At 42.2% G+C, this 16,180-nt stretch overlaps 1 protein-coding gene across 2 annotated transcripts; it reads left to right on the top strand.

Moving 5' to 3' along the window:
• Window positions 1–13,509: 13,509 nt before the first annotated feature.
• xaf1 (XIAP-associated factor 1) lies at window positions 13,510–16,157 on the top strand. 2 transcript variants are annotated; one of them, XM_014162058.2, is made up of 7 exons: window positions 13,510–13,686; window positions 14,117–14,252; window positions 14,369–14,425; window positions 14,614–14,827; window positions 14,990–15,060; window positions 15,316–15,419; window positions 15,582–15,766. In XM_014162058.2, exons 1-6 carry the CDS (start codon window positions 13,643–13,645, stop codon window positions 15,397–15,399), a joined length of 606 nt encoding a protein of 201 aa, XP_014017533.1. In that variant the 5' UTR covers window positions 13,510–13,642; the 3' UTR covers window positions 15,400–15,419; window positions 15,582–15,766.
• The last annotated feature ends 23 nt before the right edge of the window (window positions 16,158–16,180 follow it).

The following is a 16,180-nucleotide window of genomic DNA, read 5'->3' as shown; positions in this document are numbered from 1 at the left end:
TAGAGTAGAGCCCTACCCTTTCTCTGTGACTGTGATGGTAGAGTAGAGTAGAGCCCTACCCTTTCTCTGTGACTGTGATGGTAGAGTAGAGTAGAGCCCTACCCTTTCTCTGTGACTGTGAGGGTAGAGTAGAGCTCTAGCCTGTATCCTGATCACTGACTGCAGCTAACAGTTGATTACTGAGGCTGAACGAGGAAATGAACCAGCCTGCCACACGTTGATTCACCTATGGCGTCTGTCTAAAATGTCAAATGTAAAAAATATAAAATGTAAACGTCTGAAGAATATAAATAAGAAAACTAACAGCATAATCAGCATTACCCTGGGCTGACACATGACACACTCAGCTGCATCCCAAATGGCACCCTATTCCCTATATAGTCCACTACTGTTGACCAGGACACAGAGGGCTCCGGTCAGAAGTAGTGCACTATAAAGGGAATAGGTTGCCATTTGGGATGCAACCTCCCTCTCTATTTCTGTTGGGAGATATTCTGAGACATACTGTCAGTTCACAGGCTCTCCATCTCACTGACATGTGCACTGCTCTGTCTGGGGTCAATCACCCTAATAACATAACCACGTTTACTAGACAGGCAAATGGTGGCATGGACATCAATACTGTCATAGTGTCATACATTAATGGAATACTGAACAGCTCTCTCTCTCTCACACACACACACACACACACACACACACACACACACACACACACACACACACACACACACACACACACACACACACACCAATAGTCTCAGGAATCCCTGCCCTATATTGTTAACATTGTGGGAGCCAACCCATCTGCCTAGGGAGGCACCAATGCACGCACACACACACACACAACAGGCACACGCACATCCGCATTCACACACGCGTGTACACACTTAAAGGTCCCGAACAATGTAAATCATGTTTTTCATCAAATTGGATGATATCCCTGAATTCCATCCCTAAGCCCCCTACACTGAGTCTGAGTACTGCCAGCATGAAGGAACATTGTCCACAAAAGGTGTTGCGGTGTGTATAGTATTTGTAATTTACTCCTGAAAATCATATTTTGCCATTCCAGTGTGTGGGTTGTTGTCTTACAGTTAAAATGGCTTGTGTCATTGGAGCTAATCACTTTCCATCTCATTTTGTTTTTATCACCAAGCAGAGACATCTACTCTGTCTGCACAGCTTCCCAGGCAACCACCACAGCAGGAATGCTGTGATAAAAAAAATCTGCTTTCCTAAAGGCAAAGAAGGTGATGTGACGCCTGTAAAGACAGACCCAGCATACTGTAAATCATAGTTATTCATTTCAAATCTGCATCAATTCAGCATTTAAGGCACACAAACTTATCCAAATAAAAACATAGAAAAGTTGAACCAAAAAAAGCGCACAACCAAATACTGCATATTTCAAATTGGGTACTACAAAAATATCGGAGAACATATTGTAGAATGAGTAGATCGCTACATCAATGAATTGATAGCATCCTAAGTAAATAAAAGGAAATGAAATTCACTACCCACTTAAATATTTCCCTTTTCAAAAACACTACAGGCTGCGTAGACAGGCTTCTGGATCTCCTCTTCAACGAGGTCACCCTTGATCCAGGGCTGTATGTGGGGAAGCTGTGTGAGCTGTCCATCCCAGGACCCCTGTCTGCCCAGTGTGAGAGGCCTGACTAGGAGCTGTCCATCCCAGGACCCCTGTATGCCCAGTGTGACAGGCCTGACTAGGAGCTGTCCATCCTAGGACCCCGTCTGCCCAGTGTGAGAGGCCTGACTAGGAGCTGTCCATCCCAGGACCCCTGTCTGCCCAGTGTGAGAGGCCTGACTAGGAGCTGTCCATCCCAGGACCCCTGTCTGCCCAGTGTGAGAGGCCTGACAAGGAGGAGGCCATAGCTGGATTTGTCTCCCGCTACAGTCTTTGGGGATGACTGAAGCCAAGTGGTTGACTGAAGCCCGCTTCCCTCCTTATCAATCTCTGTAGTTTGTTGATTTTCCTAAAGCGTCATTGCGCACAATGGTACTCAGCATCATCTGGATATGTGTACAACAAAAGTTCAACATTCACCTTCTCTTATCATTTCTGTCAACCCGTCTACGCAGACAGTTTGACGCTTACGTTCTATAGATCCAATGTATGCACCACACCGAACGCACTGCAACTGCCTCTGCAACGCAGTGCTGCAAGGCAAACGCTGCCATTTCCATTGGAAATGAATGGACTTCTGGTGTATCAAAACGCAATGACACTGTCAGTGTGATCAAGGCGCAAGTAATTCACATTTACAGGATATGATATCACATTTCGTTACTTTGTATTGTTTTCTTCAAGCATTCGGACGGTAGATGAGTGTTACAAATTGTAAGAATCAATGGGTCCTGCACACTGTAGGGTGGCTGGGTGCCTATATTAGGCTTATGGTGCTGATCATTTTTTTAAAATGTAAAATGATGTCTCACCATTATTTATCACCTTTATTTCTCATGAGTGTTCACGTTGATCAATATTTCGGCTATGCTGTAAATTATCAAGTAAATGTCTGATCAATACATACAATTCTGAACATATTGTCATTTATAATGCTAATGCAGAGGTACCAATACATTGTCCAGTACACTTATTGTATGCTCTTTTCATGTATACTGAACAAAAATATAAACGCAACATGCAACAATTTCTACGATTTTACTGAGTTACAGTTCATATGAACCGGCCTGTGGAATGTTGTCCCACTCCTCTTAATGGCTGTGCGAAGTTGCTGAATATTGGCGGGAACTGAAACACGCTGTTGAACACGTCGATCCAGAGCATCCCAAACATGCTCAATGGGTGACATGTCTGGTGAGTGTGTAGGCCATGGAAGAACTGGGACAGCTTCCAGGAATTGTGTACAGATTCTTGCGAAATGGGGCCATGCATTATCATGCTGAAACATGAGGTAATGGTGGCGGAATAATGGCACGACAATGGGCCTCAGGATCTCATCATGGTATCTCTGCGCATTCAAATTGCCATCGATAAAATGCAATTGTGTCCATTGTCCGTAGCTTATGCCTGCCCATACCATAACCCCACCATGGGGCACTTTGTTCACAATGTTGACGTCAGCAAATCGCCCACACGACACCATACACTCTGCGGTTGTGAGGCCAGTTGGACGTACTGCCAAATTCTCTAGAATTATCATTCATGGAGTCAGCATGCCAAAACTTGAGACATATGTGGCATTGTGTTATGTGACAAAACTGCACATTTTAGAGTGACTTTTTAGTGTCCCCAGCACAAGGTGCACCTGTGTAATGATTGTGCTGTTTAATCAGCTTCTTGATATGCCACACCTGTCAGGTGGATGGATTATCTTGGAGGAGAAACGCTCACTAACTGGGATGTAAACAAATTTGTTCACAAAGTTTGAGAGAAATAAGCTTTTTGTGCGTATGGAACATTTCTGGGATCTTTTATTTCAGCTCATGAAACATGGGACCAACACTTTACATGTTGCGTTTATATTTTTGTTCAGTGTAGTTACAAAACAATAGAAATTCAATTGTGTATTGCTGCTGTTTGTCTGATATCCAAACACATGATCAGCTCTGTTGAACATGAGAGCCTTTTGCAGAGAAAATGTGGTCCATTGTTTACCTTGTCAACAATGACATGTGGCCAACTGTTTACCTGGCAATGACCACAAGTTTCAAAGAGCTGTCAGTCAAGGCGAGCTTGTTATGTTTAAAAAAAATAAAAACAAACACTTGTTATTTATTCTAAAATCTGAACTGGTTCTCTAGAAAATTAATAAGAACGTCTCACCCTATGTTCAAGAAAGGCCTTTTTCCCTTTATTCAGATTATAACATCTCACTTTCAGTTATTTGAAAAGGAAATCATCTCCCAAATATCGCTATTTTTAAAACAAGCCATAGAAAGTTGGTTGTAATTTCAATTTAATCCACCAGAAAAGACAGAACAAATAATACAACAAATATTGTGGTTAAACTCAAATATACTAAAATATACTTAAAAAATATATATAATAAAAAAAAAGGTATAATCTTCGTAAATTATATCATAAATACCACTGGTGGAGTTATGTCATACATGCAGCTAACTAAAATATATGGAAATGTCTACTCTACCCAAAATTACAACCAACTAATTGTAGCATTACCGCAAAAATGAAAGAGGAAAGTGGAAGGGGGAAAAAGTAAGCAACTTGTCTGGTCTGTCGGCCCTGTATTAAAGACCATAATTGGTTAAATAAAATCGTGATAAATAAAAAGTATACCAGTTTCATTTAAGGACCAAAAAATTGACAGCCGTGCCATATAGATTGTAAAATAGTTGGGGAGAGATTTTTGACGTACCGATTCCATGGCACATGGTTTATAAACTGATACGCAAAACAACGCCAGATTCAAAACTTTGAATTTGTAATTATTATACAGAATTCTTGCAACCAACAGAATGTTATTTATATGGCGGTTACTACCTTCCCAGCTCTGCAGATTTTGCTGCGAAGAGGCAGAATCATTAGATCATTTGTTTTGGTACTGTCCATGTAGATGGTTTTTGGTCACATATCCAGGAATGGCTGAAGAATTGCAATATTTACCTTGAGCTAACCCTGCAGATAGCACTACTGGGTGATCTGAAAAGTCATAGTCAATCGATCAATAACATGATAATACTTTTAACAAGAAATGTTTTTTTTTCAATTTACAATCTGTAGAAAGAATGAGAATAGAAAGGTTCAGAACTTGTGTGAAACTTCACAGCACAGGCAAATAGGAATCCAATATGGATGGTGTTAAGCGATAGATGGGAGGGGTTGAATAGAGCTGAAGGTTGGGACTAATAACAACTAATAACAAGATAACTCATGTAAAACATACTGTGCTCGTAAAACATATACAGGTTAATAACGTTTTTGAAAGAGCACAGTTTGAAAGACATGGCAAATAGAATTCCAACTGGATGGACATCATAAATATATGGGAGAGGTTGAGGGTAGAGCAAGGACAATAGTTAAAAACAAACAACATACAACTATTGTAAAATAAACTGTGTCCATAAAATGTATATAGTATGTATAAGACGTTTTCCCTGTGGCTCAGTTGGTAGAGCATGGTGTTTGCAACGCCAGCATGGTGTTTGCAACGCCAGGGTTGTGGGTATGATTCCCACGGGGGGCCAGTACAAAAAAAAAATAATGTATGAAATGTATGCATTCACTACTGTAAGTCGCTCTGGATAAGAGCATCTGCTAAATGACTAAAATGTAAAATGTAAGTAGAGGCCTAAGCGTTGTTGTTCACTAGTTTACTCCAATTTGGGGTGGGGTGGTAGGGTTGGAGGGTAATAAAGGAAATATATAAAAAGAAAGATGTGTATATATATGTATATGTACAGTATGTTTGCATATATATATATATATATATATATATATATATATTTACAAAAATATATGGGGGATTGGAAGTGATGCAGACAATTACATTGATGGAAGCTACAATCTGCAATATTAAAGTTGATCTACCACATAAAAAAAACGGAAAATTAAAAGAAGAAAACAAGTTAACTATAAAATAAACAATAAACACTTGTTCTCAGTTGAAGCTGACGTTTATCTCAACGAGTAGCATCTCTAGTCAATTCCGATAAAAAAAACATAAACAAAATAGAATGTCCAATCGATGATACAAATCCTGGATGTTATATTAGACAATCAGTGACGAACACAACATCCCCCCCTCTTTTAAACTAGGCATGAAAGGAATTGATCAAGTCTTTGAAGGTGAGCAGGTCGAGAGCGCACCCTTACAGGCCTGCAGAACGGGTGCTGCAGTGTCAGCAACAGGTGCTGTGGGGCTGGCACTTGTACTTCTAATGGTTAGAGCGTTGGTTAGAGCGTAAATGCGGAAGACACATTTCAGTTGAAGGCCTTCAGTTGTACAACTGACTATGTATCCCCCTTTCAGTTGAGGCCAAGGGAGTGTGTGCAACCGGTAGTGAACCACTCAAAGTGGCATCAATGGCAGAGTGTGGACATACAGGAGGTGGCACCTTCCTCAGTCGGCTGGCATGCCAGCGAGAGCCGTCAACCAGTTGAAATGTTGCTGGGCCCAGCTGATGTTTTTACCCCTTTTTCTCCCCAATTTCGTGATATCCAATTGGTAGTTACAGTGTTGTCTCATTGCTGCAACTCCCGTATGGACTTGGGAGAGGCAAAGGTCGAGAGCTGTGCGTCCTCCGAAACACGACCCCGCCAAGCCACACTGCTTCTTGACACAAGGCTTGCTTAACCCGGAAGCCAGCCGCACCAATGTGTCGGAGAAAACACCGTACACCTGGCGACCGTGTCAGCGTGCATTGTGCCCGGCCTTCCGCAGGAGTCGACGCTGGGCCAATTGTGTGCCGCCTCATGGGTCTCCCGATCGTGGTTGGCTGCGACACAGCCTCGGATCGAACCAGGATCTGTAGTGACGCAGCTAGCACTGCGATGCAGTGCCTTAGACCTCTGCGCCACTCGGGAGGCCCAGCTGGAAGCTGTGCTCTCTTTCTTTGGTTGTAGCGCTCCTGACTTTCACTCTGTTGGCTTTGCACTGCTGCATTGACTGTCGAGGCTGTCGGGTTGCCTACGTATAGGCTACGTATTCCCCCAAGGTCAGGAAGATGGGGTCGTTGGCTGATTCTTGGGTCAGCTCCTTGAGCGACACTGTGTCTTGGAGAGGTGAGTGTAGGAGCTGGATGAGGTCCTCCTCGGAGTCAACCTGGGCACAAGTGGAGTCTAGGGGAACTGAGTGCGAAAGGAGGTCGGCCACCACATTGTCCCTGCCCGGCGTAAACTGCAGCTTAAAGTTATACTGCTGGAGGCCGTCTACTCAGCGGTACATGCCGAGGGTCTTGTGACAAGACCCGGAGGTAGACATCAAGGGTGTGAGGGCTTGGTGGTTGGTGCGTAGGGTGAAAGAACGTCCGTAGAGGTAAATGTGCCACCGCTCGCAGACCCAGACGCATTCTAATGCCTCCCTCTCTCCAACGGAGTACTTCTGTCTGGTGGGGCTCAATGTGGGAGATGTGAAAGCCGCTGGCATCTCAACACCATCCTGAAGTTGAGAGAGGACCGCTCCCACTGCTGTGGCTGACGCGTCACAGGTGACCAGAGTTGGGCTGGTGAGGTTAAAGTGGGCCAGGACAGGTGGAGTGGTCAGCAGTTCTTTGAGAGAGTGGACAGCCTGTGCATAGTTGGGTGTCCAGGCCCAGTACACCTCCTTCTTCAATAGCCAACGCAGAGGGGAGGTGATGGCCGAGTACTGGGGCAGGAAGCGCACTGATAATCAGTTAGCGTGTAGGGCCTGGCTATCCCTAAAAAGGGCCATGCATGCACAGTAAAACAACACAGCATCACATTTCAAATTATACCTGGTTTGGATGCACTTGAACATAAGTAGGAAAATAGTTCATGTCCATGTAATTATGTTGTCATGTGTTGCTGCCTTGCTACGTTGTTGTCTTAGGTCTCTCTGTATGTAGTGTTGTGTTGTCTCTTTTGTCTTGATGTGTGTTTTGTCATATATATATATATATTTCTTATTAACTGACTTGCCTATAAAGGTTAAAGAAAATAAAATAAAAAAGTAATGATGTAGGCTAGCACCGCAATGGCAAACCTAAATTAGGTTATTACCGTAATTCAGTCGCAACACGGTCACCAATGACGGGTTATTACAGGCCATTTGGTGGCGCGCCTCTCATAGCTGCGGAGGAATGGAGAGAGGGAGTCATTGATTCGATGCTTTCGGTTTCTATTTATGATGAACAGACAAGTGAAACTACGAGCTTGTTCACAACCTGTCTTTCTCATAGCTCCGTGAAATAAGCGACATTAAGCGTCATTAACGGGTCCAAATCGCGAAAAAAGCTTCAAAATAAAAATCTTCCGATTACTTTAACACAATATCACAAATTGTAGTTAGTAGACTAACATTTTGCCTGTTTAGATATGCGTTCTGTTTTTCTGATCCTACCCTCAACTTTTCATGCTATTCAGGAGGTATTGAGGCTAATTGTTGAGTTCTAGTGGTTATGTGTAAATAGGTACTCTGCCAAGGTGGGTAAATGAAATAAAAGATGCAATCAGTGCATGTTCAAAAACGTAATTAGGGACATAAATCACATCTAATGAAATACATAATAATAGTGTTGTCATCTCTGTACCCCACACTTATCTGCAAAGTCCCTCAGTCAAGCAGGGCATTTCAAACACAGATTCAATCACAAAGACTAGGGAGGTTTCCCAATGTTTCGCAAAGAAGGGCACCTATTGGTAATTTAAAATGTAAAAATGCAGACATTGAATATTCCTTTGAGCGTGGTGAAGTTATTAATTACATTTTGGATGGTGTATCAATACACCCAGTCACTACAAAGATACAGGAATCCTTCCTAACTCAGTTGCCAGATTGGAACGAAAACGCTCAGGGAATTCACTGTGAAGCCAATGGTGACAAAAACAGTTACAGAGTTTAATGGCTGTTATAGGAGAACATTCAGGATGGATCAACAACATTGTAGTTACTCCACAACACCAGCCTAATTGGCAGAGTGAAAAGAAGGAAGCCTGTACAGAATAAAACATATTCCAAAACATGCTTCCTGTATTCAACAAGGCACTAAAGTAATACTGCAAAAAATGTGGCAAAGCAATTCACTTTTTGTCCTGAATACAAAATGTTATGTTTGGGGCAAATCCAATGCAACACTATTGAGTACCTACCACTCTCCATATTTGCAAGCATAGTGGTGGCTGCATCATGTTATGAGTAAGCTTGTAATCGTTAAGAACCGGGTAGTTTTTCAGGATAAAAAAAGAAACGGAATGGAGCTAAGCACAGGCAAAATCCTAGAGGAAAACCTGGTTTCGTCTGCTATCACTAGACACTGGGAGATTAATTCACCTTTCAGCAGAACAATAACCTAAAACACAAGGCAAAATCTACACTGCAGTTGCTTACCAAGAAGACAGTGAATGTTCCTGAGTGGCCGAGTTACAGTTTTGACTTAAATCTGCTTGAAAATCAATGGCAAGAACTGAAAATGGTTGTCCAGCAATGATCAACAACCAATTTGACAGAGCTTGAATCATTTTTAAAACAATAATGGGAAAATGTTGCACAATCCAGGTGTGGAAAGCTCTGAGAGACTTACCCAGTAAAACTGACAGCTGTAATCACTGCCAAAGGTGCTTCTACAAAGTATTGACTCAGGGGTGTGAATACTTATCTAATCAAGATATATGTTTTATTTTTCATATTTTTTTTACAAATGTTATAATTTTTCTTCCACTTTGACATTGCAGAGTATTTTGTGCAGATCGTTGACAAAAAAAAATGACAGATTCATTTTAATCCCACTTTCTAACACAACAAAATGTGGAGAAAGTCAATGGGTGTAAATACTTTCTGAAAGCATTGTAAGTGGATCCTATCCTCCCTTGCATAGGCTTCTTTCTGTCCCTAACACTAAAACTAAAACAACGATCATATTAAAACTGAACAGATTTTTAAACGAAATAAAAACACGTCAATTGGATCTGAAGACTAACTGAAATTTAAACTGAATTCCAAATAAAAAATCGTCAAATAATAGAAATAAAAATAAAAACAAATACAGAAACACAAAAGTATAATAACGGATGGGCCTTGAGAGGTAAGACAGTGTAAGGAGTAGTGAATGTTGAAACACAATGTTCCAGTATGTTTGTGAGCAGTAAATGAACATAATGAGTATCTCTGTGCGGTGACTGTATGTTTCTCACCATGCAGACGATGGGCTACAGCAGCTTGTCGCTAGGCACGTCCATCCAGGTCAATTCTATAGACGGCAAGCACGGGGTCAGAAGGTAATCCACCATCAATTGACTGTTGGTACAGGATGGCCCTCGCACCTATAGTACCATCACAAGCAAAAAAAAACTATCATAAATCTTAAAAGTAGAGATAAAGAAACACCTTAAGTGTGGTATGCAAGAGTCGACTGCAATAGACTTACTATATCATGTGTATAAATGACCTTTTTGAAGTGTGTGGCTGACTGCACTTTCCTGACAGGCTGCATGAGGGCATCTCGTACATTGATGCTAATGTCGGCCCCAGAGTTGCCTTCTGTCTTCTTGGCGAGCGTTTGCAGGTCTGCGTCACTCAGGCTGTGGGTGGTGTTGCCCAGGTGCAGCTGGAACATCTGGCTCCTAGCGGGCTCGTCTGGGAGAGAGATGTGCTGTAGATATGTTTCTCAAACCTGACGGTGACATAATGCACTGAGAATAATTGATAATGGCGTTATTGTATCAGTTAGTTTTTTTGTTTTCTGCTTGAACAGTACAACACAAAACATTTCCCATTTAATAGCTATTGTTCTACAAGCATTTCAAGAAAAATGTAGCCATTAGCCCTGACAAACTTCAAATCTAACGGTCTGGTTAGTTTTATAAAGATGAATGACAAACCACACACAAACACACACACACACACACCTGACCCCTGTGTTTAGTTCTGAGCTGCACGCCGTCGTGGCTGAAGAGGCGGACGGGTGTCGGCTGCGGTGGCCATTTGCATACAGGTAGCTCCGCCCCACACGGGAGACTTCCTTATAAGGAGGGGGAAGGAGCAGCTCTCACTGCTCTGGTAGCAGACACTGAACACATCTAGAGAGAGAGAGAGAGGAAGGGGTTAACCCTCAACACTTCTCAGCCCAAAATGCTGCAGCACATAATTATCTGTAGTATGCATTATCCTGTAACTTTTCTTTAGCAAAGATAAAGGCTAACCTACCTTTGGCCAGTTTATCAAACTCCTTCATGGAAAGCCTGGTCTCTGTCTCAAACTTTTGACAGCACCATCAGGATCTTACAGCCTTCCAGACCACTAAGGACGGACTCTCCTGCCTGGGAGAGAGAGGAGGAGGGCGAGAGAGACAGACAGACAGAGCGACTGAAGAGAGACAGAGGGAGAGAGGGGAGAGTGAGGCAGAGATGGGGGAGTGAGAAAGAGAGAGAGAGAGAAATCAATCATTTAGGCTCTTGAATCGCATCACTGTTAGACATGCTGTATTTTTTTATGAAGATAAAGCACCTAAACACTTATTAAGACAGGATTTTGAGTGAGCATGTTGTTTATCATTCCGACCATCTCCCAGAAGTAGATGGCCATCTCGCTGAGGTTCTGCAGCACAGCCCAGATGAACTGGGAGTCCCAGGGAAAGAGACAGCGCTGCCTCCTGTACAGACACTCCCCTAGAAACAACGTATTCACCTGGGAGGCAGGGAAAGAGGGGGAAGAGGGAGAGAGAGATGGATATACAGAGCACAGGAGGTTGGTGGCGCCTTAATTGGGGAGGACGGGCTCGTGGTAATGGCTGGAGCGGAATCAGTGGAATGGTATCAAATACATCAAACACTAGGTTTCTAGGTGTCTCAGTTGGTAGAGCATGGTGTTTGCAACGCCAGCATGGTGTGTGCAACGCCAGGGTTGTGGGTTCGATTCCCACGGGGGGCCAGTACAAAAAAAAAAGAAATGTAAATAAATAAAAATGCATGAAATGAAATGTATGCATTCACTAAGTCACTGGATAAGAGCGTCTGCTAAATGACTAAAATGTGAATGTTTGATGCCATTCCATTTGCTTCGTTCTAGCCATTATTATGAGCTGTTCTTCCCCTCCTGTGATAGAGAGGGGAAGAGGGAGAGAGTGAATACAGTTTGGTTAGCATAGCAGTCACAGTTACATTATATGGCCAGTAATGCAGTAGTATTACCATAACAGCATTGATAATTATATTATATTATAACTATATTGGTGTTTACTCTCACCAGACTTTGTCATTGATAACAGATGCATTTGTAATGTACAACAGTGCTGTGAGGGGACACTCCTACAAACACTGGCTGCGTCCTATTCCCCATATAGTATATAGTGTTTTATTGTTTTCTGGACTGGTTAGTGCGTGTGGTGTTTATTGCCTTAATGACAACATGTCATGTGGATGTCATTGAAAAAGTATGTGTCCCACAATACAAAACATTATCTTATCTGTTGTAACAATGACATATCTGAACAAGATCATAAACTTGAAATATTATTCTACCATGGGTGTGTCCGTCTTTCTGTTTGATTGAGCAGTTGTGTTGTGTAATTTGTCATCCTCCGTATCTCCAACAAAGAGGTCAATTCCTCCAGCAGCTTTAGAATAGAATAGATTTGAATAAATATAATAATATACTCTATCCTATCATCATTATCCTCCCAGCCTCCAACAAAGAGGTCAATTCCTTCAGCAGCTTTGATCTTCTCCTAGAAGGAATCACACTCCTCTATGAGGTTGGCAGCGTTATCATCCAGAATATGGGTGGACCCAGATTTGATGTCAATGTGCTTAAAGAATATATTCCAGATGAAGGAATGGTAGCTCTCTGGGTGATTCCTAGGAATACCTGCATAGTTTGTTGAGAATGTACATTTTTGTCAGCGGTGATGGTAGATTTTGGCCATAGATCTCTATGGTATTAAATGGTACAGTAGAACTTAGACGTGAAAACCTTTAATGGAAAAAAATGTTTGCTATCAAGTGACAGTAGATTTCTGCTGAAAAATGTTTCTTATGTGGTCAATCTCTATGGTATTAACCTGGATGTTATTAGGAGAGGTTCTGAGGATACTAAAACACCCCCTTTGTAATGGTGACCAAGGGCTTTATTACCAAGGGCTTTATTACAGACGGAAATACTCCTCTGTTTCATCAGCTGTCTGGGTGGCTGGTCTCAGACGATTCCGCAGGTGAAGTAGCCCGATGTGGAGGTTCTGGGCTGGTGTGGTTACACGTGGTCTGCTGTTGTGAGGCTGGTTGGACATACTGCCAAATTCTCTAAAACGACATTGGTAGAGAAATTAACATTCAATTCTCTGGCAACAGCTCTGGTGGACATTGCATGGACATCAGCATGTCAATTGCACGCTCCTTCAAAACTTGAGACATCTGTGGCATTGTGTTGTGTGACAAAACTTCACATTTTCGAGTGGCCTTTTATTGTCCCCGGCACAAGGTGCCCCTGTGTAATGATAATGCTGTTTAATCAGCTTCTTGATATGCCACACCTGCCAGGTGGATGGATTATCTTGGCAAATGAGAAACGCTAACTAACAGGGATGTAAACAAATGTGTGCACAAAATTTGAGTAATACGCTTTTTGTGCCTATTTGAACATTTCTGGGATCTTTTATTTCAGCTCATGAAACATGGGACCAACACTTAACATGTTGCGTTTATATTTTTGTTCAGGTTATATATACTGAGAAAAAATCAAGTTTCTATTTTCAATAAATGTATGTTTACGTAACTTTAAACAATATTTGCTGTGTGATTTTAAATCTAAAAACGTAATGTAACAGCCAAGTAACATTTATTCAGGTTGACTTTTATTTAGAAAATTTGCCGTATGATCACATGACCTCAATGTCGCTAGGTTCACAATGCTATTTCCTATGTCTCCTAGGACGGGTCGCACCAGTTGGGCGTAAAACGATTGGTTTTATACGCTCGGTCGGGCGTAGCTACTGGTTTTGGAATCAGAATTGACAGGTTTCCGCGATGGCAGACAAGGAAGAGGACACAACCCGTGTCTGTGACCAGTGGTGAGATAATTAAAACATTTAATATTTAAAACGTTCAAAAGAAAGCATCAAAGTAACAGTGGATATTCTTCAGCATGAATTGGTAGAATATATGCATCGTCTACTTTTATTTTCCTAAAGACCTACCATTAGTTTGTTGAGAGAGACTGTTCACTTCATAATAAGATACATTGTCAATAATATTCACTGGGCTGCCATAATTTCATCTTTACAAGAGGCATTTCAGTCAATACATGGAATCCTAGTCTAGAATCTTTGAAAGGAAAAGTGCAAGTTGTCGAAAATATAAATAATCAAGTAAAGTACCGATACCCCAAAAAACGACATAAGTACTACTTTTCAAGTATTTTTACTTTAAACCACTGCACACACAGGTCTGTGGTCTTGTCGTGCGTCTAACACTTCTCCTCTGCTCGTTTTCCACTATCAGTCACAAGGAGGTGGCTGTGTCCAACTTTGCCTTGCACGAGTCCCACTGCCGGCGGTTCCTATGCCTGTGTCCAGACTGTGATGAGCCGGTTCCCAGAGAGCTATTGGAGCTGCACCATCAGAACCAGCACGCCCAGGTAAACCACTCTGCTGTAATGAAACCAGGATCACTTCCAAATACTTGAGTAGATGTTGATAGATAAAGGGCCCAATTGTTTATTTCCGATATATTGTCGTTTCGTCACTCCCACAGGTGAAATGCACCAAGTGCAACAAAAAGGTGGAGCGTTGCCAGCTACTGGACCATGAGGTGAGACTGCTCAACGGTCACCCGCATTGCCACACACACACACACACACACACACACCATGACGATGCCGTTTCAGTGAATGGATTGGAATGAGTTCCTCTTCATGATCGTCATAATCAAATTGTAATTGATACAGGTGTATAATAACGATTGTCATTCAGAATTAATCACTCCCCCCCCCCTCTCAGTCAGACGAGTGTAAGGAAAGGCTGCAGTGCTGTGAGTTCTGCCAGTTGGAGCTGCCGCTGTCGGCCATGGTGGAGCACAGTGTGGCGTGTGGCAGTCGCACAGAGCGCTGCTCCGACTGCGGACGCTACGTCACTCTGAGGGACCAGCCGGAGCATGCCCAGATGTGCCCTGACCTCCATGTTCCCGATAACCCCTCCCCGCCATCCTCCAACAGTGAGGCTACCCCCTACACTTCAGTTTAACTTGACTTGCCATATGTAATATTCAACACATTGGGAAATGGAAATCATAATCACTATCCAGTCAGATGAGTTTGATATAATGGTGATCAATGTTATGTTATATTCAAACTAATGTGGTCTTTTCTGGATGCAGGCAGGCGAACAGCAGTTGTTTGCAGGAGCTGTATGAGGTCTTTCCCATTGGAGGAGATGGCAGAACATCAGGTATGTTCTTATTTAACAGCATGAACCCAATTTATCATCATCAGATCATTCCTCCTTGTTTTGCCCGCTTCCGGTACCTATATTAAGCCTACTTCTGGACAAACAAGTATTCTCAAAGCAGGTTCTGTGTTTAAATGACTTGTTCAAATCTCTTCCCCAACTGCTAGCTGGAGTGTGACCACACATCAGAGGAGGCTGAACAGGAACAGCCTAGTCCTCGTATGACCAATTTTATGAAGTCTGCATTGTTCTCAGCCCAAGGCAGGAGGCAAGAGGAGAGAGAGGGGGATGTTGACCAGATCAGCACCTGTCCCCACTGTCACCTGGCTCTCCCCGTAGTCACACTACGATGGCATGAGGTACAGCGCTGTCCCAAAAACACAGTAGCCTTCTGGGTTGGGTCAATTCCTTTTCAATTCAGTCTCCAACCCTGGAATTGACCCAAACTCTGGTCCCCTTTTTAATAATTTGGAGTGATGAAAAAGAGACAAACTAACTGGATCTTTTGTTTCTTCTTTCAGGCCAAATGTCAGATCCATGTCAACTTGAAATGAGAAATGTGCTCAGAACTTCTGAAGGAACACTCCATGGTGAATTGGTGTAGTGGTTGACAAATTATTAATAACACAATGAAGTTGTGTTAGTTGTGATTTATTTGAGCAAATCGCAAGTTTTCTTTGCCGAAAATCTGTATTTCAGAGGCAGTTGAGGTATTTCTGGTGATTGGGCAGGTTGGTTAATAGTAAGAGATTAGGACTTATTATATTAGTCAGGATTCTTCTCTACAAGAGGACAAGAGACCTATTTTATGATTGTTGTATAATACATTGTTTACAACTGAAATACAGTATGTTCTGAAAATCGGAATCTTTTCTCCATCATTGAACTCAAAAGTTTTACATTTTAATATTTGTTTACTAATGTACATAACTGATTTACAATAAAATGTTTTGCTGTACGCACACTTAAGGATATTATATTTTTGTTAATAATGCATCCAAATACTGTGAGCCGTCCAGTTTTGTCTTCTCCTATTGTGATGTCACAAGGTGTCCCTTTGGTTTCATGGTGACAACAATAAAAGCTGTCAAGGTTCCAGAGCTTCAGTTTTGGTGTCTAA

Source organism: Salmo salar, chromosome ssa20 (genome assembly GCF_905237065.1).
Source record: "Salmo salar chromosome ssa20, Ssal_v3.1, whole genome shotgun sequence".
Lineage (NCBI taxonomy): Eukaryota > Metazoa > Chordata > Actinopteri > Salmoniformes > Salmonidae > Salmo > Salmo salar.
Note: the sequence above shows the minus strand (reverse complement) of the source record. Positions and strands in the feature narration are given on the sequence as shown.

Excerpts from the sequence above, each read along its gene's own strand:
- xaf1 (XM_014162058.2), top strand. The coding sequence starts at position 13,643 with ATGGCAGACAAGGAAGAGGACACAACCCGTGTCTGTGACCAGTG. Across the intron at positions 14,828-14,989 it reads CTCCCCGCCATCCTCCAACA|GCAGGCGAACAGCAGTTGTT; the intron begins GTGAGGCTACCC and ends TTCTGGATGCAG. Across the intron at positions 15,061-15,315 it reads AGGAGATGGCAGAACATCAG|CCCAAGGCAGGAGGCAAGAG; the intron begins GTATGTTCTTAT and ends CATTGTTCTCAG.